Source organism: Psittacula echo, assembly GCF_963264785.1.
Source record: "Psittacula echo genome assembly, chromosome: Z".
In the NCBI taxonomy this organism is placed as follows: Eukaryota; Metazoa; Chordata; class Aves; order Psittaciformes; family Psittacidae; genus Psittacula; species Psittacula echo.
In genome coordinates this window covers 98949175-98973273 of record NC_137742.1, presented here as the reverse complement: position 1 = coordinate 98973273, position 24099 = coordinate 98949175, and the positions used below count along the sequence as shown (strand labels likewise).

At 36.8% G+C, this 24099-nt stretch overlaps 1 protein-coding gene across 1 annotated transcript in view; it reads right to left on the bottom strand.

The window, feature by feature from the left end:
- Positions 1-24099, bottom strand: part of WWOX (WW domain containing oxidoreductase) — a gene marked incomplete at both ends in the record, with an annotated part of 524546 nt that overhangs the window by 376206 nt on the left and 124241 nt on the right. The window contains 2 exons of the mRNA XM_080638636.1: positions 14758-15022; positions 18654-18839. Of these exons, the coding sequence (XP_080494762.1) occupies positions 14758-15022; positions 18654-18839 (451 nt within the window). The remainder of the gene's footprint in view (positions 1-14757; positions 15023-18653; positions 18840-24099) is intronic.

Genomic DNA, 24099 nt, shown 5'->3' with positions numbered 1-24099 from the left:
CTTTCTTCGGGCATGTCATGGCTGAGAAAATTACCTACAGTTTTACATAAAGGTTTTAGCTTAAATACCTGTATAAGGTTTTAAAATACCTCATCTAATACTCAGAAAGCAAGAAAAAGGCTAGGCAGCTTTTTTGGTTGTACTTGAATGAATACAATATAGTAGATAAAATAGCCTTTAGCCAACCATTACCTGGTAAAGTGGGAAGTGAGCATATCATTAAAAACATTTTCAGTGGTTATCAGTTAACAAACAGCAAAATAAGAGCCTTGGACAGAAGCCACAGACAAGGTAACAGGAACATGGTCAAAAGCATGAGAATCAGCAAAGAGTACAACTCAGTTCACAGGACTTCTACTTTCAGCCTTGAAAAGTCCACATATCTATATTCTGCAGCAGCTTTACAGACTGTCTCCATGGGAAGACGGTATCATCTCTGTCTTCTGATACGACACTTAGATGCCAAGTCTCATTTTACAACTTAAAAAATACCCAGGACACTAGGAAGCCTCAAAAGTAAATTCATCTTAGTGGATAACAAAGAAAATTGGTAATTCATTTATCTCACCTAAGCAGATCAATTCAGAGAAGTTTGAAAAACCATGGGGAATTGCTTGAAAGAGTCCAGCGCAGAGCCACAAAGATGATGAAGGGAGTGGAACATCTCCCTTATGAGGAGAGGCTGAGGGAGCTGGGTCTCTTTAGCTTGGAGAAAAGGAGACTGAGGGGTGACCTCATCAGTGTTTACAAATATGTAAAGGGTGAGTGTCAGGATGATGGAGCTAGGCTTTTCTCAGTGATGTCCAGTGATAGGACAAGGGGTAATGGGTGTAAACTGGAGCATAAGAGGTTCCATGTGAACATCGGGAAAAACTTCTTTACTGTGAGAGTGACAGAGCACTGGAACAGGTTGCCCAGGGGGGTTGTGGAGTCTCCTGCATTGGAGGTATTCAAGGCCCGGCTGGACAAGTTCCTGTGTGATGTACTCTAGGTTACCCTGCTCTTGCAGGGGGGTTGGACTAGATGATCTTTTGAGGTCCCTTCCAACCCTCAGGATTCTGTGATTCTGTGATTCTGTGAAATGAACTTTGTGGAAATGCCAAACCAACTGTGTCTGATAACAAATGACGAATATGGAACAAGCTTTCATTTGCTTATTCTTGACATTCAGTGCTGACACTTATGCAGTTAGTCAGGAAGTCATTCAAAATATATGCTTGGGAAGAATTCACAAAAATCTCCCTAAATAGAGGACAATAGACTACAAATATATCCATAGACATAAAAGCTTAAAGCAAATAGATGAAGTTTATTCCATCTCTAAGTATGTATTTCAGATCTCCACAGGAGCAAATATGGAGGAACTTTTCAGATGCCAAATCACTTCAAGACTCCAAGCCTACCCACTCAAGTGTACTGATACTCACAGCCTTTTCCTAGGGGAACAGCAATAGGAAAATTGCTTTCCTACACAGGAACAACACTTTTCTGCAGTGAGAAGTGGTCTCTTCAGTACTGGGCAGGAAGCACCAAGATATCTAGTATCGCTTCGCAGATCATGCCTCTGGTCCACAAGTAACACCATTAGATCAACAACACTATTTGAGATGGGATGAGCTATTCACCATGAGTGGACAATCAGATTCGAAATGACACTGTTACGAAGCCATTATCATCAAAAATTGCCAAGACAGTTGTTTTATTTGAAGTGCTAAATTAGTTTTCTTCTACTGGTAGCATTCATCATAATGTAAGTTTGATATTTCAGGACAACATTTTAATAGAAATGCTGTTCAGAAGAAATAAATAGTGCTTCCAATTTTGTAGCAAAATGAAAAAAAACCGCAATTAAATTCATTAATAGATTGCAGTGACAGACAAGGTAGCTCTAAGAAAAATACCTACATTCAGAAGTGTTGAATTTAAGTGAAAACTCTAATCCCAGTATTTCCAAGTATTCTTATGCTCTAGATTGTAAATTTGAAATGTTCTTCAATGTTTTATGCATAATGATGGTTATAGCATTCAAACAGACATCAGTCAGAATGTGTCAATTCAGCACAAGGATTTTCAAATGTGTTCCTTCTGTGTAGTCTGCTACTCTACACTTGAGTAAATACTTTCTTTACCAGTTAGGAGTCTCACAAGCCATTTGTATATTCATAGTCATCTATTAGAAACAAAAAAAATAAGAAGAGGTGTGATCAGACATTAAAAATGACCTCACAGCAAGTTTCAATTCCTATGCCTACTTTACACTATTCTGAATTAACAGCAATATCCATCTTAAACGCATGAAAGTTGAAAATACCACCCACAGAAGCAGCACATGTATGAAAACTCCATTTCTGGAAATGTCAAATCTTAAAACAGTACTGCCATAACAGATAAAAAACCAGAGCACTATCAGATCTATCCTGTATATAAAAACAAGTAGATCCTGTTTCTCAAGACAAACAATTCTCTCTATATCTCAAAAATTAATTTTCTTTTATATAAGATGCATCATCGAACATTGCTATCTTCATCTCATTTCAATGTGATGCTTTTACAATTAATAAAATTCCTCAACTACCTTGCATATAATATTTTTTTTTCTTTTTTTGGCATGCACAGACTGTGCTATATCCATAGTGATATTTAATAACTGCAAAAGCATTGTAGTCATCAAAATAATGGATAGACTTATGATGTTTATATTTACTGTCATACTTCTTGCTAAAAAAGGATTGATGCTACTAATCTAAAAACCTCCTAGAAATAGAAACAGTGAAACAAGAGGTTGAAAAAATCCAAATGACTCACATATTTTAAGTCTCAAAGGAAAATTTAAAAACTAAGCAAATTTGGAAATTTTCTGATTACAAATCCACATTCAGATTACTGCAAAACTAATAAGTACTGCATCATTTGCTGTGCTTTTTTACGCTGAACAAAGCATGATAAATTCAGTATTATGTTCACTTTCCTCCCTGAAGAGAATGAGCACATTCTGCTACTTTATCACAAATAAATCATACAAACTCAGACCATGTAACACATAACAAAACATGGAACCATTTTAATATTTCAACTGGCAAATGGATTTAAGTTCTTTTTTTGCTAAACCTTCCTCTTCTATTCTGAATATAATTCTTGAATCAGATAAATATTTAAAACAATTCTTCAAGACATTACCTCCAAGGTATTTAAAATACAATCACACATTTGTGCTTTCTTCTTTTTTTGAGAAAGATGAGAAACTACCTGATTAATACAGTAGATTAAGAAAAGGAAGAGGAGAGGCAGAAGAGCACACGATCTCACACTGGTACTGGCAATAAAACCTACATAAAATTCAGGTCAACTTTTTGGTTTCATTAATTTTTCTGGAACATACTCCCTCCATCTTCCCCTTCTTTAGAAACTCTTACCTACACTTACCTACACTTACCTAGGCACAGGAACAGCAAAAATACTAGTACAGTGGAAAGAAGTTCAGGATTTGAACAGTATCTAACTCTAGGTTTTTCAGTAACTCTCATTGATATACAATGGAAGCTACTAAACTACAAAATACTATTGAATATCCAGTGGAAAAAGTAAACACTTCCTAGGACAGTCTCATCAACCACAGACCTATTTCCCTCCACATGGAAATCTAGCCAATGCTCCAAGCTGGCCAAGGAACATCTTGCAGTTTGAGTCTTGCCTTTAGAGAAAGAAAAAAATATTACCACACTCATATCCATAATACCAAAAAAAACCCCACCCCAAAATCAACAAACCCAAACCAGCAAGTTCCCTCACATTTTCCTCAGGGGAAAAAAAATAGGTACCTATATATATATATATATAGTAAACTTTGGGATAAAGAACTCACAAGAACTGGGAACATTATTAGTATCACAGTGGGATATCTCCCACTAGAAAAAGCCTAGAAAGATGAAGTTTCTATACATACATGTACATTTTCAATAGCTTTCCTGGCAGGAAGTTTTAGGAATGCTAATTCAGTTAGGCAGTTATCAAGTCCAGGGAATGCCAACATGATGATGAATGACATGTCACATGTGAAAAACAAACAGATGAATCACTTTTTCAGGAAAACAGACTCTTATTGTGTTTGCCTATCCAGGAATATTAAATATATTTAAAAAAACCCTATGTTTTTAATTTATATAGATAGATACATATACACATTTATATCTAAAAATAGTGAGAATACTGAAAAAACATTATGTAGTTCTCTCCATTTGATATACTGTATTATTTTTGGACCTTACAAATATATATTTTTTAATGACTTTGCTCTCAAAGAAGGGACTTTCTAGCTCAGATTACTTGAACACTCTTACTGTTTACTCTTCCATCTTTTTTGTAAAGTCAGAAGAGATTTCCCTGAGAACTTCAAATAAATAAGATATCCAGCTGCATAAACACTATACATTCTGTTAGATTACTTTGGCTTCCTAAGGAATATTTGACTTTCTCCGAATGTAAATGATTAAAGAGGATCCATCATATGAAACTGATTGGTGAACTGTTTAAAGTGGTATGGCACCTCTTCAAAGATGATATAGAGAGAAATGAAAAGACCATGTTATGATAAAGCATCTCAGATATCCAAGGAGTTCTAGAGAAACATTAATGTAACTACATCCACCAATTAAGAAATAGTATTTAAATGACAGTTCCATAAAATAGGATCTACACTGTATTAGTTTTTTAAACAATTTGGCATTTCATCTACTCTAAATATGGCCAATAAAAGCTTGGGGTTTCCTGAACATCTGTCCATTCATAAATAACAACTTCAAAAAAATGTAAGGAAAGATAAACCATGTTCTATAATCCGCAAAATTTACATTTCTCTCTGAGTTATGCGCACAAATGATAGAGGGTAACAATGTCCAATTATGTAATCTCATTTCATAACCATTTGCCATTTTATATAGGATTTTAACTTCTAGAGGTCAAACAAACAAAGACTAAACTTTGTCTAAAAACATTGCTTTTGCTAACTTTAGATGTGTGGATTAGCAGTTCTAATTTCTAAAGAGCTAACTAGATGGCTTAGTACCAGTAAGTATGTATATGCATATATTAACACAAGGAAGAAAGAACTACGATGAAATCAAAGATGAATTACTGCCTACTTTCCATGTCAAGTGACAGGAACAAGATCTCAGTTCAAGAGTTTGGTGATATAGGAAGAGTTTGAATCTGATTCCTCTTCAGTTAAGAAATAAACAGCAGATTTGCATTTAAAACAAAAAAAAACATAGCCAAAAATGTTTTAGTTTTTGGACTCTGAGCTCACTAAGAAACTTGATTTATGAGAAGATAATTGGGAAAGTGAAAAGCACACTAATGAAGCACAACTACTTCTTACAGCCATTTATTCCTAACTTCCCACCGTTCCATCATTAAGGTCTTCTCACAGCTTCTATGATTGGTTAGATAGCAACAGTTTGAAATGGAACCCAAAATTGCTGTCTCACATCTTAACCATCATGGGATTTGTTTTTCACATTTCATATCTCTCAAAGCACCATAATTTCAATAGCTGAAAATGTGTTTCAGTTGAAGTGCCATGTATAACTTGCATTTGGCTGTGCTTAATTTATTTTCTAGCTATACTGCACACTATCTATGTCTGTCTAAAAAAGTTGAAAACCATTATTTAAAAAGAGGTTTTAGGGACTACCTTTTTTAATAAAAAGTTATTAGAAACTCACAGTTAGCTAAACCCTCAAGTTTTATCACTGTGAATATTTGAAACTATCTTTCTAGAATCCTAGCAACAGACCACTGGGTCATTATAAATAAACTACAGTGCACTGACTCTGCTTTTGACTACAGCTATCTCATTCATAAAAACGTTACCTCTATTACTCTCTTGTTATTAAAGAAAATGAATAATCCTGTGATTTATGTGCTAGCTGGTAACTAAGGAGCTCTGGATGCTACCATGTTATTTACAACAAACTGTCCAAGTGACCTTGCTCAGTCACACAAATGAGAAACTGTGGAGTCACCAGCAGGGTTGGGTCACCTCATCTGCAGTACTGTAACCGCAGGGCTCTGGGGTGCAGTGAGAGGCACCCACACAGCTCTGGGGTGCTGTGATGGCACACAGAGGGCTCTGCAACAAAGCAAAAGGCAATGGAGGACTTCTGGGCACAACTGCGTTTGTTCTTCAGCTGTAATTTCAGCCAGTAATTCTCATTGCTATCTAGGCTACAAAGTCATCAAAGATTAAACCCTTATTAGGCAAAAAGCACAGAATCATGCTACGAAAATCCCTTTTATTTACCAGATCTTCTTAAAATTATAACTATATACTAGCATAATCTGAAGCCTGTTTAAGAGTAGTGAAAGAAGACCAGTAGCAAAGGCAAGTATTGCAACCTTCAGAGATACATTAAGACGACCTAGGTTGGCACATACCATAAAACTATTTTAGACCATAGCTGCCATGTTCCCAAGTTAACAGCCACATGTTTGCATTACCACTAAATAAATGCATGAAAAAACCCCCAGAGGCAATCTGGTTTAGTTTTTAAAAAGATCTTCAAGAGATTAAAGTTCAATTGCCTGTTTAATACAGGAAAACACTAAGTTTTAACCTAGATTATTCCCTGCTATGCTTATTGTTGCTAGCTAAGGGTAGAAAATAATATGAACATACACATTTACTTCTCAGTTTAAGCAACTTGAATATGTAATACATTCAGGGAAGTTTCTCATTGTGTGTTTTCCCTTATATATTCTTTCCCAGTCTATTATTTTTAACAGAGCTATATGATAAATGCTTTGCTATTTTCTTAGAGACGCTTGTCAAAAAACATTAGATTTATGAAAAGTACACAAGGAATACTTTTCTGTGTGTGGCTTGCAGAAGCGTCACAAACCTGTCCATGGCCGGAGTTTAAACGTTAGTTCTATGTGGCAAAATAGCAGAGACCTACTTTTGAGAGAGAAGAACATATTTGTAATCAGTCAGAAGGAAGGGAGGCCAAGAGGTCATACATATAAATCCAGAGTATTATCTAGTGCTGCTAATAGTGATTTTCTTCCCTGAAAAAAAAAAAACAAACCAAAACTAGGGGAAAAACCAAAAAGAAAATAGGTTTTCAGAGCACTGTGAAAATACAGATTCCCATGAGAACCCTTTTTTTTCCCCACAAACTTTAAATTTTCATCCCACTTTCACATTTGCTTGTAATACCTGACTTTGAACAATAGAATACCTGTACAGCAGCAAGCAAAAATAATACAATCACAAAAATAAAAAAAAAAAAAACCTCAGACTTTCAAGCACTTTGAAAGTTCTGAATTCCACCACCTAATCACCTAAAAAAGATCTCTTCAAACTCGCAGCTCTAAATTTTAGTCATCTTTGCTCATGGAAGATCAATCCCTTACTTGTTTTCAGTTATTGCAGTAAATAATAAATTTTTGCAGCAAATAAAACAAATTATGTTTCACTATGAGAAATATCTCAACAACACTACCACAGGGATGGGGCAAATTCCTAATAATAAGCATAGTTATGACATAAAAAAAATGAAGGTCAAGGGACAAAAATAAAAGCTAACTCTTCTGTTCAGCTGCTTCTGTCAGACTGAAACATCTTGCCTGTCACCCAAGGACCTCAACAGCTGTAGTACAACAGAAAATTCCTTCCTTATGGTTTCTCAAACACATTCTGGGCAGATCAATGCTGCAAAACACCTCAGAGACACCATAGCACTTCAGCCATGTTTAATTTTGCAACTGATGGTGAGTGAAAGAGGAAGAATAAGAGTAGGAAAAAAACAACTCAGGACTACAAAAGAATGCAGGAAAAGAAGTCCAGGGAAGGAAAGTCTGGGACTTTCAGACAAGAAAGAAATTATGGATGCATCATACCAGAGTGCAAAAATAAAAAGGATTTACTTTTGAAATCTTTCGTTAAGCACTCACTATTTTATTTGTAATGCAGCTTATACCCAAGAATCTGATACTCCCCTGTTATTCAATAAAGAGATCTGTTTCTAGATGGTATAAAAATCTGGATCAAGAACTGGAAATAACTGAATGCAAGACTGACTTTCTGCAAGTTTCAGAAAGCAATATTATGTTCTCTGCTGTTAACTACCTATGAGGCCAATCTTCAGGTTTCAGGCAGGAGACAATAAGGTATCAGACAGGGCTGGATGTGAGGTTTCACCAAGATTAGCATTTTGGGGCAATTCAGACCTGGATGCAGACATTCCACAAGGTGTATATATATAGCTTTCTAATCCAAGAAGGTTTTTCCAAGCTGGAAAATAGGGAAACATGTTTTTTAATTTCAGATTCTAATTTAATTACATGTAATATAAAACATTATAGGCCAAATGTTTCCCTGCCTTGCAGCCCACGTACTTGGCAGGACATTCTGAAATGCTGCAAGGATCTAAGGGGAGAGAAAGAAATTCCTTACTTCCTCCACAAAACTACAGGACATAACAGAGCTGCCCCAAAAACAGCTATGGGGGTGTACTGGACACAGCAAATACCATGGCCATTGCTCCCGCTGAGTACTACTTTGCACACTGAGATCCGGAGCTGTGGTCTTTGGCACCTGGATGGGTTTTCATAAAGATTTTCCATTCCTGTGGTGTAGGTTATGGAGAACAGATTTAATTTGCCCTCATATTTCATGCTACATTTATCTTAGCAGGAAGTTAAAATATGTATCAGTTAAATGTAAGTTTGATAATAAACTAGATTACATTTTATTTCATTACTAAATAGGATACAGAAATTCTAAGTGAATAGAAGAAATTTTTGCCTCATTCTTCCAAAATGATTCGCAACTATTTTGAAGGAATCTCTTTACCATCCTATAACAACCAATCAAAATATTCTTCCACAAATGCCTTCTTTCCTTTTTTCCAATTTCCAAATCAATTTAAAAAAAAAACAGTACTCTGCAAGGAAGTATATACTGTCATGGTTCAATAAGATAACTGTCCTTCCATGTTACTAGAGAGACAGTTCTCTGTTAAAAAGAGAGCTGTTGCTTAGCATCTTTACCATTTACATTTTAGGCATTAACCCATAAAACGGGAGAATTGTGTATGTGTTATATACACTCTCTACAACACGTGCTAATATCTAGTAGATAGTTAATCCCCTTTCATTCTCCAAGGCTCTTTCACTTTCTGCCCAATACTCATTTTGAGAAGAGAAACTGTCGTTTTGATCAAATCTAAACCGTGAGGTCCTTTTGAAAGCAACTGTCTGTTGCTTTTCAGGAAACCCCAGTGCATTTTCAGGAATGTTTTAGGGATGAAATACAGGCCAAATTATATGCTGAAACGCGCACATACCCACCCTGCTCATGACTGCTCTGAACATGCACAGCTGAGGACAGAATTCAGCCTGAACTGTGAATTCAGTAATGGAAGCCAACATCAACTCAACACAGCCCACACAGATCTTTGGACAGCAAAAAATGTTTGCTCAAGGAGGGAATACTATCCCCAGCTCTAAGGGTTATTCCAGCTTCTTTAGCAAAGAACACGGGAGAAAGAGATGAGACAGCAGGGTCTCTTTTGAGCTTTTATCAAACAGATGTGATCACCAGGTAGAACAAAGTAATTCTTATAGATGCGGATTCATCTCTTGCCAGAATAGCATTTCTCAGTTGATGTTACTTGTGAGCATAAATCACCACATGAAATGTAAATTTAGACACTTCCAACATGTGGCAAAAGCAAAAGCAGTGAAGCAGTTGTGGGCACAGGGGTTTTCCTTCTGCCCAGATGAGGATTCCAATACATGTACGCTCCCTAAAACACTCCTGGGATAATACCAGAATGACAATTCATTATTTTATGAAAGACTAATATATGCAAAGGACTTTGGGGCCCTTAAAAATATTCCTTATAATTCCCAGTAGCAAATACTTTAAATACAAAATCCCATTCTGAAAAGCTACTATCTTTAAGGGAGGAGGATCAAAGAGCGGTTCAAGTATCAGTCTCTTACACAGCGAAAAATTAAGGCCAGAATGGTCTTACTGAAGCTAACTGGCTGTTTAAAGGTGACAGGTTGAGCTCTTCTAGATGTAATGTATATTTCAGTATGAGAACCAGTGTTTTATTCTCAACCATTAGAAGGGGGTAACACATCTGCTAAAACTCTAGCACAATGGCTGGCTTTGCACTGCAACAGGAAATGTAACCCAATAGTCTCAGAACTTCTACAAACTCCAGTCATTTCTTAATTTAAAAGGATCTGAAAACTCAGTTCACTGAAACATCTGTTAAGCTCTTGCTACTCTAACACATGATATTCTTTCTGCTCTGTTACCTGCCAACAAAAATATTTGGTTCTATGTAAGAGTATCACAAGTACGCAATAATGGTACTCTGCTTCTAATTTTATATGCCATTGTACACTCACAAAATCACCAGGGGCTGACACTAGATAGCATACTCAGTGTAAGCTCCAAACTTATAATAAATGTATTCAATTTTAATCATGTATATAATAAGAACAAATCAGATGGGTTCTGAATGAATGACTTGTCATTAATAAATGATATCATTAACTTAAAACAAAATAAACAACTTAGTCAAACTGCACTAAAGACAACTTTTAAGGAGAGAAAAGAAGAGACAGACAGAAGGAGAAAAGAGGAGCAAAAGAGCACAGAAGAGAGAGGTAAAAAGAAAAGAAGTTGAGAAAAAGCCTGAGGAGTAGAACCCAGAACCCTTAGATCAAACCAGCTAAGCACATGCACACCCTACGCAGTAATGTTCAGAGCTTCTCTTCCAAACTGTTATTTACAGTGGCCACTTGTTTCAATTGACATTTAATTATACTACAAGCTTCTCCAATTTCCTCAGTAACTATATAGTGGTAAGTAAAAGAGAAGCCCTTTGAACATTATTAGAGCTACAGTTACTACAATAATAAAATGGTAATTTACTTGCAACTACTGCTTACAACAAAACCAGACTTGTTCTCCATTTCTGTCTAGCAAATCCTTGTAGATTTTAGATCTTAAAAAGAGGTGGGTGGGAAAAAAAGGAGTAGTCTCAGTTTCCAGTTTCAGCTCTACTTAATAAGCAACAGTGATTTAAATATTCTGCTGTTTCAAAAGCTGACGAGACAGCTCCCTGTAATTCCACACAAGAATTCACTATAACCAGTACAAACATAACACAATTTTTATGCTGTAGTCACTCATAAAACAGGTTTGCAAAATGTGGAGCTGCATTTATTGCAGTAAGGTATGACCATTTACACAAGCAACTAAAACTGAGTTCCTAAAAACCTCACACTTGAAAGACATAAACCCTAACTATGTTTGTTCTTTTAGAAAAATCAGATTTTAAGTTAAAACAGCCTGACTTCATAAAGTGTCCTAATTACTGAAATTTAGTCACAAAAGTTGCAGCAAATAACACCAAACAGGTAAAATAAGTGTGATATTAAGACTATTCAGCTCTTCAGGGAATCAGCTAAAACTGAACAGCTACCAGCAGTGTTTCCTAAGCTAAATTCTGCCATGCCCAATAACCCAAGTGTCACATGCCAGAGGCTTCATGACCTCTCCCCAAGATGGTGATTCACAGTAGGCAACAGCATGCATTTCTGACGAAATACTACATCCTCATCAACCAAAGTGCAGCTTTTCAACACTGAAGAACTGAAAAACTACATTAAAAAAATACATTTTGGATACACAATGTATATTTCTTCCTTGTTGGAAACAAAACAAAATAATTACTAAACATTATGATTTTTAATAAGTGAACGTTAAAGAGATGATTTTACAAGTACCACAGAAAATGATGACAACTAAGTCAAATGTGTGCAGCAGCAACTTGCAGCCAGGATATAATTAAGAATTATATTGTTCTGGAAATAAATAGTAGGGGAACAAACGTATTTTCTAATTTTCTAGCTTCAAAGTTACCAAAAGATCTGAACCTAAGTTATCCACCACTCACAGAACATCTAGCAAGTCTATCTTTATGAAATACAAATTAAAGATGTGATTATTTTTTTCATTAACAGCTTTTACAATAACACAAAAAGGTCCCAGTTATAATGTGGTATGTGCAGCGGCACTCTGCATGTGTGTGTGTATACATATATATACAAGCATCTACACAGACCCCAGGAGTCTTTACAGGTCAAAATGTAGCAAAGAGCTTTAAACTGACTCCAGAAGGATTAGGTTCTCCATGTACCACAATGCTGCAGCATCTAAAGCTACCACCTCAGAGACCAAAACTGGTACAGGCATATCTGCAAGTCACCTGGCCTGAACTGATAAACCTTACCTCTCTCCACGCAACCTTGACACGGATCTCTTAATTCCAGTTACGGACCCAGCTCAGATGCAACTACTTTAAATGCTGCTGCATCATGCTGCATTGTGCAATGCAGACAGCCTTCCAAAATACAGGAACATACAGTTCACAACCTTTGGACTGCAGCTTTAAGCTTAAGACACACACACAGTACTCTGACAAAAACACTCATCTAAAATCTGAGGTGAGCTGCCACAGAAATACTGAGAGGAAGCCCCCAAAAGATCCTCAACAAAGTCTGTTCCAGGTTAGTGACAGTGCAATCAGAAGCAGCAAATCATTTGTTCCCTGCAAAACTTTATACAGAAAAAACTCTTACACTGATGATGCTGGGAGTTTCAGCTCAGCGGGTTTGCCTACCCAGGAAGGGGCACTCATAGTTTTACTGGCAATGAAAATATTGGTAAGGTTCAGGGGAACACAATGATTCGTAATATGAACTATAAAGCTGATGCTTACACTCATACACTCCATACCCTCCATCACAACATTCAAATAACCTCTGTGAAATACAAGCACAAAAAACTGAAGTGATTGGATTTGAACTGGAGTGTGCTATTATTCAGTGATGATATTTTGCATTCTTTTTTATGTACCACCCATAATAAATAGATTACTATTTAGAAACAAAAAAAATCTATCAATTGTTTTAAAGAATGAAAAATTAACTTCATTGTTCATTTTGTTCCTTAGAGGATGAGGTTAATCTGAGCAACAAACACAAAAGGTTGCTTTGTGAAGCCATGTCAGAGCAAATAAAACTAACAATTCATAAAGTTCCAGAGGCTGGATCCTTTTCACGGGACATTGATAGCATACATTCACTTACCCATTCTCAGGAGAACTTCAAGCATTTGTTTTACAAACTATCCCTAACACAGCAGAGACATGGTTTTAAAGGTCCTGGTCAAAAAAACATGCTGTTGAAAGATATTACTTGTCCCAGGGTGCCAGAATGCTCGCTTACCAATATCGTGGACATAAATAGGCTTTGCATATGTACAGCCTGCAGACTGTAGGGGGAGGTTAGAGGTGGGAAGACTCCCCTGACTGACATATTACCAGTGTACCACACTAGAGTGTTTTTATTTTTGCTCCATGGGTCTTACTGGAGATCCAATATTGCTCAAGAAGCTGTTTTTTTTTGGACGTGTAAGCAGAGTGTTGAACACTATAAATGTTGTTTCCACTTACACTGACATGGTAAAAATTGAGATTAATTTCATTATCTAAATGACAACTAAAATTACAAGCAAACTTTTTTATGCAGGTATACCTGCAGGTTCCACCACTTATTTGCTCAGCTGCTATAGCTTACGTGGTAGATTAAGCTACTTAAGGATGGATTCCTCTGCCTTAATAATTTCTTCTCTGCTCTTTTTAAAATAAAGCTAATTTGTCTGAATCCCCAGCTCAGCAGACAGTAAGTTATGCTACAACACAACTACTTGTCACTTGCGGAGTCTTCTGCAAAAGGGCCTGGTTTGCGCTTGAATAAATTGCTGTGCCTAGATCAGTTCTGCAGGGGTATGAATCTTCTCATTTCCCTGATTCTTAGCTGCAAACATTCAGGGGAGACTTCCTCTCCCTGCTTCCCTTTTGGGAATACCCTTCTTTGTCAGTGAATAAGGGATGAGAAATAGTCAGAAAGGTAAAGGAAGGCAGTTTTCAATGAAGCAACAGTCATCCTCTGCCTAAAAAGAGGAAAAATAACCTGGGACAGAGGTTCAAGGGATAAGAGTAACTGGTGATGCTGTAAATTCTCATCTAATGAAGCCTTGTACTGTTGGTTATGAAAGAACTGTGCAGTCTTTCATTATGTCCTGGTCTCACTCCAATGGAGACAAAGGGAAAACACCCATTGCCTTCGGTGCTTTGGAAGAATCAAGCAAATTGTTGGGGTTTTGTTTTTATTTTTAAATATGAATGAAGGTGCTTTTACCACTGAAGGCACTTTCCCTTAGCTATTATATAATGTCTGTAGTATCTTTTTTAACTAGGGCATCTGTTTACATAAAAAATGCAGTCAAGCGTATTCCACTTAAAAACCAAAGCAATTTTTTTGATGTTTTACATATACTGAGCACAGAAATAACTCTAAGCTATCCCATACCTAAGATGATCAACTATCTTAATCACAGTGAAAATCATGTATTCAAACAGGGAAGTCATGCATTCCACCTAACAAGGTACCTTTACTGAAGACTGACAAAGTTGACCTAAAATGACTAAGAATCCTCTAAAAAGAACACTTCACTAATGTGTACTAATGAATTAATCACTTTTTGTAATTAAAATCAGGTTTATAGTAATAAAAGACAATAGGTTAAAGCAAATACATAAATCTGGATTTTTGTAACTTTACTCCCCTGATTAGAAAAAATGAATGTGTAAAATACTGTGATTCACTTACCATGGACTTGGTGAAGGGTCGAGCCAAGGTAAACAGCAGGGTATACACCCACCAGTTACGATGAATGGAGGAGTAAATCATATTTCCAGGATGGACTGAGTTAGACGTCACCCCATGGGGAGAAAGGCGTCGGTTCAGCTCATTGGAGAACAGTATATTGCAAAGCTTGGAACGATTGTAGGCCAACATAGCCCAGTACTCCTTTTTAGATGGAGAAAGCAGGCTGAAATTGAGTTTTCCAGAGTAGTCTTTAATTTCTGTAAATCTAAAAACCAGTAAATATGCCTTAGATACCCCCAAGTTAATTTTGCTCTCTTTAAAAATAACATAAAATGTAGACAACAGAGTAGGACTTGGCCAGATACAACTGATTTAGCAGTTAAAAGTATCTACTGGAAATTGTTTCAGACCTAGGGAACAGTATCATATAATACAGCATAAAGATATTGAATAATTATCAAAAGTAAATTATTAAGAAACTGAAATAACAAAAGGTTTTCATGATTTAAAGACATCATATGTAACATACAAATAATTTTATTTTAAATCCAAAAAAAGATTTTGCCATAGATTCATGAAAGCACAATCAACTTGGAGGAAATAATGTAGGATAAAATAACTGCATTAGGAGCACAGAAAACCAGCATCCTTTCATTTCCCTTTCTTCCCTTCCCTTGATTATTTCATCCAGCATTCACATACTGCACACTTTCATTTAAGTGTTCAAGTAGCTATGGATGAGTCTCACTGCCTCTTAGCCTCTTTTTTAGATTAAAAATTGATGAATATAAAGGGGTTATAACCTTGGTAACTTGCCATCAATAGTCTTATATGTTTAAAAGATAAATGTAAACAAAGCCGAAATGAGTTCTGGCAGAGTATAATGTTTTTAAGTATACCCATGGCATGGCTGAACACAAATCAAAGTAACTAGTTGATGTTTTTTAATTGGGTCTGACAGAGTCATTAAACACCAGCTGTTTGTTTCTTTTCCTTTATTTCTTTTTTTTGTTTTTAATAACAAAGTAGTGAATGTTCTAAAGACATTAAGATGAAGAAAAGGAAGTTTCCATATAGCATTTTTCTCCCCAATTCTTCTAATTTATCAATTTACTGTTATATCTTAGTACTTGAAAATAATACTACATTTAGTTACAGATCTATGTTTTATTCAGAAGAGCTACTAAAAATAAAATGGATTTAGCAAGCTCTTTTTAATACTCAGAGTTTCAGAATCAGCTGGGGAGAACAGGGATAAACATAATTATAGTACACACTAGAAAAATTTTAAAATATTTTTACTAATTTTGCATCTTGTGCCCAGAAATGAAGAGATCAGCTGGAATTTCTACATTCATTCTGTGAGCAGAATTATAATACACTCAGAGAAAAGCAACTATGGTATTTGAACTCAAGAGGAATTCAGGATGTTCTGTATTTTGCAGAATAACCCCTTCAATTTCAACATCAAAATTTCTTTTCATAATTTTCAGTTAGATAAAACACATTTCTGAAATTAATGGTACTATTCTGGGAGGAATTTCCTATATTCATTCCTCAAGTAATCATTCACGATACCAAAAATAATCTATAATAAAATACTGTATAATCGAAATACGGTGGCATATTTTGAATCCAACCCTGCAAGTGTGCTTATGTGATTCAATCTTACTTATGTCGGCAATCTCATTGAATTCAGTAGGATAAGGGCTGTACAATCAAATTAACAACACAGAAATAAATACAGAACGAAACTCAACTATTTATTATTCTGATTTTAATATGATGCACTTAAAGTACCCAAAAGCTTAATTTAAACAGAATCCATTTGTGCTGAATCCAGAGAAGTAACTAGAAATGAACGAAGAAACAGAGAGGCAAATAAATATTTTGCCTTGGAGCAGTCTAGCATAATATTTTCTCCAAACAGAAGACTTTATTTTTCCCCTAACAGGGGGTCTTGACTCCAGTGAAAAGATCCAGCCAAGGTTTATGGAAGTAATTAGATACTAACACTTCTGTTTTACAACACAGTTTAAGGCTCAGAGTTCTCACATAGGTCAGAAAGTACTACTACCCAATAATACCTAATGTCTAAACTAACTCCTTACATCAACTTCTTGTTATTAAATAGATTGGGGGGGGGGGAAGGCACACTTATTTACAGTAACTAAGTGTTAGTGTTAAGATATGCCATAATACATGAATTGGATCCCTTAGAAAAAGGGAAATTTACTAGTTGCATTTACCATTTCATTCAAACATGGGCTGTAATTATTTTTTGATGGGCTTCTATAAACCTTGGCTGATCTTACTGAGTTAGCAATGAACACTTCAAAAATATTCTGAAAACACAGACAAAGATGTCCAGAGATGCATGGTCTAGTTACAGATAGCACTTAATACAGTGAAAAACAAAGATGTCATTTAAAATACTATCAGAGATGGAAACTTACAAAAGGGGAACAAGCAGCTGACAATTCAACATAATCTCCTATTAAATAACAGCTCATTTATACGTATCCCATTGTGCCCTCCACATCTGGCAAGTGATTGAAGTTGGCAGATTTATTTCTAGAGCTATCTTGCCTGCCCCACAGTAGCCTCCCTCACTCCTCACAGGACTCTGCTACTTGCTTTCACAAACCTGGTGTGATTTGCAAAGATAAGGATGTCCAGATTTTGTTACCACCTAATTACTAGACATTTCATGTCTTTTAACACTGGGAAGGATTATTACTGGCATTTTCTATTGCTTCCTTTCATTTCAGCCATCATAAATTTAAAATGGTAAAAGTAAATCTATCTGCAGTGTGTCATTTATACCATAAGCCCCTGTGTTTGGAAGTGATAAAGGTTTCAGCCCGACCCTTGGCTGGTCTCTCTCTACCAGGTCCCTGGGGTTACATTTTATGGAAACATGATTAAAAAAATAAGCTTCATTCTGGGTCACTAAAACATTTCAGAAATATGAAGGCAGGGGGAAAAAAAATAAAAAAGCACTTACACATTCTTCCTTTTGGTTTGCTAGGGCTGTTACACATGACCAAAAGTGAAATAGAAATCAACAGTAATGTTTAAAGCTGGACATTATAGGTTTAATCCTGCAGACCCTGAACTAAATTGGAAGGCAGTAAGTGTTTTATGCGCACTAAAATTCAGAATTAGGGCATGCATTTTGCATAAGGAACTTTATTTAAAGCAAATCCACCTTTTCAGTTATTAACACAAACACCACAAGCATGTCTGCAATAAGGCAAACCTCACCAACATTGTTTTTGCCAACTTTACTTCTCCTGGCAGCAGAAAAGATGAGTATCTAACATTTTAATTAAAAAAACTCACCAGAAGAGGCATGGCCAGATTTCTAATATGTATTAACTACACTACTTCCTATTTTACAATTATACAGCTAATGTCTGCATTGAATTCCCTAATTTCTCATTATAAAACAATTGGATTTCATCTAGCAGTTTTTAATTGCATTGTTTCTCCTGCTAAAATAACTGCACATTCTTCTTGGTAAGATGTTGAAGTTGTTGAATGACAAATCAATACGGGTCATGCCATTCAGATTTGATCAATTATTATTCCATCTCCTTGCAAAATCAATGAGTGGTCTGAAATGCAGCAAAAATCTGCATTCATACAAAGAATGATCAAAAAATATCTACATACTGTTATAAAACTAGAACACACTTTATCCAGCAACAGAGCCAAATCCAGTAACATCCAGAGACATTAGCAATGCTTCTGTTTTTAAAAAGATTATTCAAAAGCAAACATTTTACAAGAGCAAGGCCATTCATTTCCAAAAACTTTTGCAGTTCTGCGGCAACCATTCTGTGCTCTCAGGATTAAATGTTTCAGCTAAATCAAAGCTAACTTTCACCAACCTGTGTGATTCGGAGGACACCACCACCACCCTAGCAGGAGATGACCGGCGTAAAACATCTTCCAGAAGCTGGACAAGATAGAAGTGTCCCAAGTGGTTCACCTGGAAGGTGGACTCCAGCTCATCCTCCGTCAAGACCCAGGGAACACCAAACACGGCAGCATTGCAGATCAGGATGTGGAGAGGCCTGGATAACCAGGGGTATTGGAGAGAAGTGAGTAAGGAGACAGAAATCTCAATGAAATACATGTAATTGCATTCCTATATGAACCGGCCAGCCATGCCTCAGTGCAGGCATGAGGGCTTTCTGTCAGTGCGTACATCCAGTTGTGTGGCAGCCTCATCGCAGGGCACAGTGGAGCCCTCAGCCACTCTGGTGGCACCTCGGGGAAAGCAAGTGTTTAGGAAGAGGGGAAAGGCCATCCAGCAGAGAGAGGCTAGGGGACAAAGCGTGAAAGAGCAGCATGAGCAGCATGGTGGGAGGAGGAGAAGAGGAGAGCTGGTGCTGCAGGCAGAGAGAAGGAGGCAGAGGTACCCAATGCTGCAGCGAGAAGTGTGAGGAGGAAGAAACAGCAGAGAAGAGATGCTGTGCGCTGACCACCACTCCTCCTCCTTCTCCCCTGCTCAGGATAGCGGAAAGTAGAGGAGCTTGGATGAATGGGTGAATCTGAGACTGGGGAAAGGGACGGGTGGAGGAGAGAAAAGAAAGTGTTGTTTTAACTTTTGTTTTTCACTATCTGAATCACTTTAATTAGCCCACTACAATCTCAAGACACCAGAGCAAGCCCTATGGGTTCTCCCCTTCCCTCAAAAATACCAAGTAGAATGGTAATACTTCACACCTCAAGGACCATAGCAAGCTCCATATGTCCTGAACATTCACAACAATAATGATTAGCGGATGGCTGGCTGATATGCATGGTCAGGTCACCAGAAATAGCTCAACAATAACACTGCTCTCCCAACAGATATCCAGCAAACAGGCTCCTGGGGCATTTAGAAAAGAAACTGTTCCTAAGGGAGAAGCAACTCCTGTCACTTTCTTATATGGGTACACATCTGCACAACTGGCAGGGGGAAAACGATTAAAAGATAAAGACACAATGAAACAAGACGTATGCCCACATGTTTTAAACTGTCGCACCTTGTCAAGTAAGCTGTTAAAAAAATACAATTTGAAAAAGATGGAAATGAAAAATAAAAACATACTCCAGAAGCTGGAATCTTTGGTGGAAAAACTGCACACCATACATAGGAGAGATTAGAACCTTTCTAAGGCTCTAAGAGAGCTACAGAATCCTTCCTCACTGAACCTCACCAGCCCAGTTTAAATAGAAATGTTACAATGAATGAAGTTGAAGTGAAGCATTCCTAATTTGCTTTGCAAAGGGTAAGATTCTACCAAACTAAGGTAAGAAAGAACCTAGACTGTCACATACCCCTCCCACTCAAAAATCAGATCCAGAAAACTTCAGATTCCTTGATGTCTCCACTGTAATCTCAGGATACAACACACCTTGAAGCCTTCCCAATCTCCAAAACAAGATCAAGGACGAACACCCTTTCTGTCCTTTCTTGTATTTTTTGAAATCCTTAATGAAACACAAGACTCTGGTTCTTGGACCTCAGATGGGTTTGCATTTGCTAGATTGTTCCATCTCTGGAGCAACCTTGGCACCGACAGTGTATTCTTGTCCTTGAGTTAGTCTGACGCACAGACCTCAGCAAGTGTACCTGAGCTGTAAACCTCAGACTTGAAAGCCTGCATCTGGCATCCCTGGCCATAATATAACTAAATAGAAAGGTCACATGAAATAATGATGGCCAAACAAACACGTTTACTTCCTGCATTCTCAGTGCACTAGTACATGTAATGTCCTAACACCACAATATTAACACATTTCTTTGTCTAGCCCATTCCAGCATATTATATCTTTACTGCAACTGGGCAAATCCCATGATACAAAATCAACCACCCAACATAAACTTTAATTGTGAAGATAATAAATGAAGCACAACAAGGAAAAACAGCTGCTTGCCCTTTGTTCTTTTCAAGTACTTCCTTGCAGCCCTACACACAAAAGATGACAGGAGACTCAGAGTCTTTTTCCTATATGGTTGAAGGACACATATACTCCAACTCTGAGCATCTGCAAAAGGAATTCTGGAAAAGAATGTGAAACATGAAGCCCCAGGTTGTCAAACAAACCTAAGTAATTAGATTCCTTCAGGCATGTTTGAAAACCCAAGATTTTGATAGCCCAGCTTTCAAAAAGACATTTCTGGGGGAATCAGATGTACCTGTTCAGCTGCATAAGCACTGACATAAACAGTAGGCTGTATTTCCTTATTAAAATAAATTTCAACTTCAAGCCTGCTGGGAAGTTACCAATGTAGTCTGTTTTAATAGAAAGTTAACAACCTAATATCTGTACGTGTGCCAACTTGGAAAATCTGAACAAAAAGCTTCAGAAGCAGTATGAAACATCTGTGTACTTTGGGAAGCTCATTTTCTGAAGCCCTGGTTTTCTGATTTTCCTTTTGGTCAGTAACACACACATAATACCTTCACATACATACTACACCCGCAAGAGAAACTGCAGACAAAGAGGGACTGTCCTTTTAAAGGCAAGGATCACTCATGTGCACGTGCGGAAACTTTGGATGATTCACCATCTCTTCTGAAAGTTTATGAAAAACTCCAGTAATAATTAATTTACACATTTGTAAATCTGTTGGGAAAAAGGAACAAGCTTCTTCAACACAGGTGCAGTTTTTGGCATAAAAGCCTTCTGTATTAGGACTGAAATATATGAGTACAGCAGTAATGCAAAAAATACCATCACCATTCCCTGCAAAAGCAAATATAGCGCTTTTTAAAAGACCTTAAATCTATTTGATAGTTGTCATTATCACTGTGAGGTAACTGACCGCAATAAGACAGAAAGAACTCAGATATGAACCAAAACTATATTCCACCTATCCGAATTGTAGTATCCTTCATTAATTCTAATTACACAATAACTACCAGAGGCAAAATATGCACTCTATACCTAAATCTGTCAGCTCAAGTAATTAAAAAACAATTCTAGAATTATAAAACTATAAAATGTAGTCACTTTTAAATTGTTAGGACATTTAATTGGGTTTTATAAAAGAAAATTATGCTTCAGTCCTTTTCATGAGACTTGTATTTTTCAGACATTTTAATTTCTTTTTAAAGTAAAAGTAATTAAAATTAGAAGACCATAAAGTTAATAGTGTTTACAATACTCTATAAGAAAAATCTGTGAATATGAATACAGAGGCATTTTAAACTAATAGCATATTGAAAAGGTAACATCAGATTCCCTTTTAGAATTCCTTTAATTAGCATTAGTAGTTTTAAACGGTTAAAAGCTGATTTCTCTAGAAAACACCACAGAAGAGAAACCTAAACCACTGTATCAATAGATAATGCTGTTGTGCTTCATTTCAGCTCAGAAAGAACCACCTCTCCGATTTGGATCCGTGTCCATTAAGCTATCAGTGTCTCTCACCAGACTGCTAACAAAAGTCCAATTACTGAAAATTGTCATCTAAGTTTTTGTGACCTGGACATTTACACACCAGGAAATTAATGAGATTAGCTACGTAACAGCCACCATATCGTTATGAATTTCAGCCACAGATGACAGATTCTAATCTCAGTGGTGCAGAGCTCTGTATCACTGAACATATCATTATGCAGGAACCAAATTTTTAAGATACATGACAATTCACACCACACATCTGGCATTACAGCTTTGCTTTATGGCAGGAGTATTTTTAAGTGATAGCAGAGCTATGACCTTGATTTCACAAGTTCATTAAAAACATTGCTACAATCTGCATCAATCTTCCTCCTGAGCCTAAAGAAAAAAAAATCCCCCTTGGTTTAAAATAGTTTGTATTTCTACATCAAAGGCACAGCTAAGTCCAACAAAAAATGTCAGCAGCAAAGGAAAATTTTCTTCAGAGTTTACTCTAAACCAAGCTGCTCCCTCTAACCGTGACTCCTATTTGATATCTCTGTAAACACTGTACAGTCAAAACCTTGCAGTGTGTTTTGAATATGTACCCCTATGCCTCCTTAAAATGCGTTCCGTCAGTGACTTACATCACACCAAGTGAACTAAAATGGCCTACCATTACCATCTAAGTATGCATCAGAACTTGAACATGAGCTGCTCCATCAGAGCACGTACATACTGTTTCTTTTCCTTCACAGCATGACTGAGACTCAGGAATACACGGCTATAACTACAAGCTGTACATTACTTCAAAAAAACCCACTGTACTGGTAACCATACCTACTATTTATTGCAAATAAAAAGCATACAGAATTAACAAGGACATTCTTAATAGTGAATATCCCAGCTGATAACAATTTAACGTCTTGTGTATTTCACAAGTCTGTGATAACATTACTACCCCTTGCACTGGGCAAGTCATTCACATCTCATATGCTGTGTTCAATTCACCATTAGAAGCAACAAAGCAACCCAGCTGTTCTGCACTATTTGAAAATAGTCAGTGAATACATTAGAGAGGTACAGAAATTAAGTTGTTGCTATGAATCAGTTAGTTATGAAATTTAATAATCAATTTGTTAGCACCTGATGTAAAACTATGATCTGTCAGCAGCCTCCCAAGCTGGGTGTGTGCAGCAGTAGATATTTCCAAGGGAATTAATTACTGATGATTTGCAAAGGTAAGAATAATATTTTTCAACAAATGTAGCCTGTGCACTAGGAGGTTAAACAAGCACTGCCAAAATGTCAACAGAGTTCTTGGCTTTGGTGTTCTCCCATTTCAAGCGTAATGAAATAGTTAACCAGAAATTATGCAAAGGGAATACTTTCAAATCTTCCCATGAAGCAGAATGTCACACCATCTGGGGCACTTCTCAAGTGATTTGAAAAGTTCACACTGTTTGGAATTACACAGAAATTCAACAGAAAAGGCCTTGCCATATCCCCAAAGTCCCATAAGCAACTGTAAGCCTATGTCACAGCCAGCAAAGAAGGCAGAGTTGTGACTGCTCTTCCACAAAGAAGCAAAGTCATGGCCCACTGAACTTTTACATCCCGTAACATCACCCATGTTGCTTCCTCTGTAAGTTAGAAAATGGCACTTTCTTCTGTGAGGGAATGGCTACTTTCACAAAGGGAATAACCAACATGCAGGCTAGGCTAATGGCTCTCCAGAAAAAGGCCGAGTTAGACAACCCTCTCCAAAAATCCCTCTCAGTTTTACAAGCAGCACTGATGGGAAACTGAGCAACAAGAAAATCACTAAGAATCAGGCAGCAGCAGGAAATCTCAGAAGCATTTATAATCTAACAATGGCCAAAAAATATGTATTTGTGTGATGAAAACAAACAGAAGAGCATTGCTTAACCAATGCTTTTGCAAACGGATGCTTAA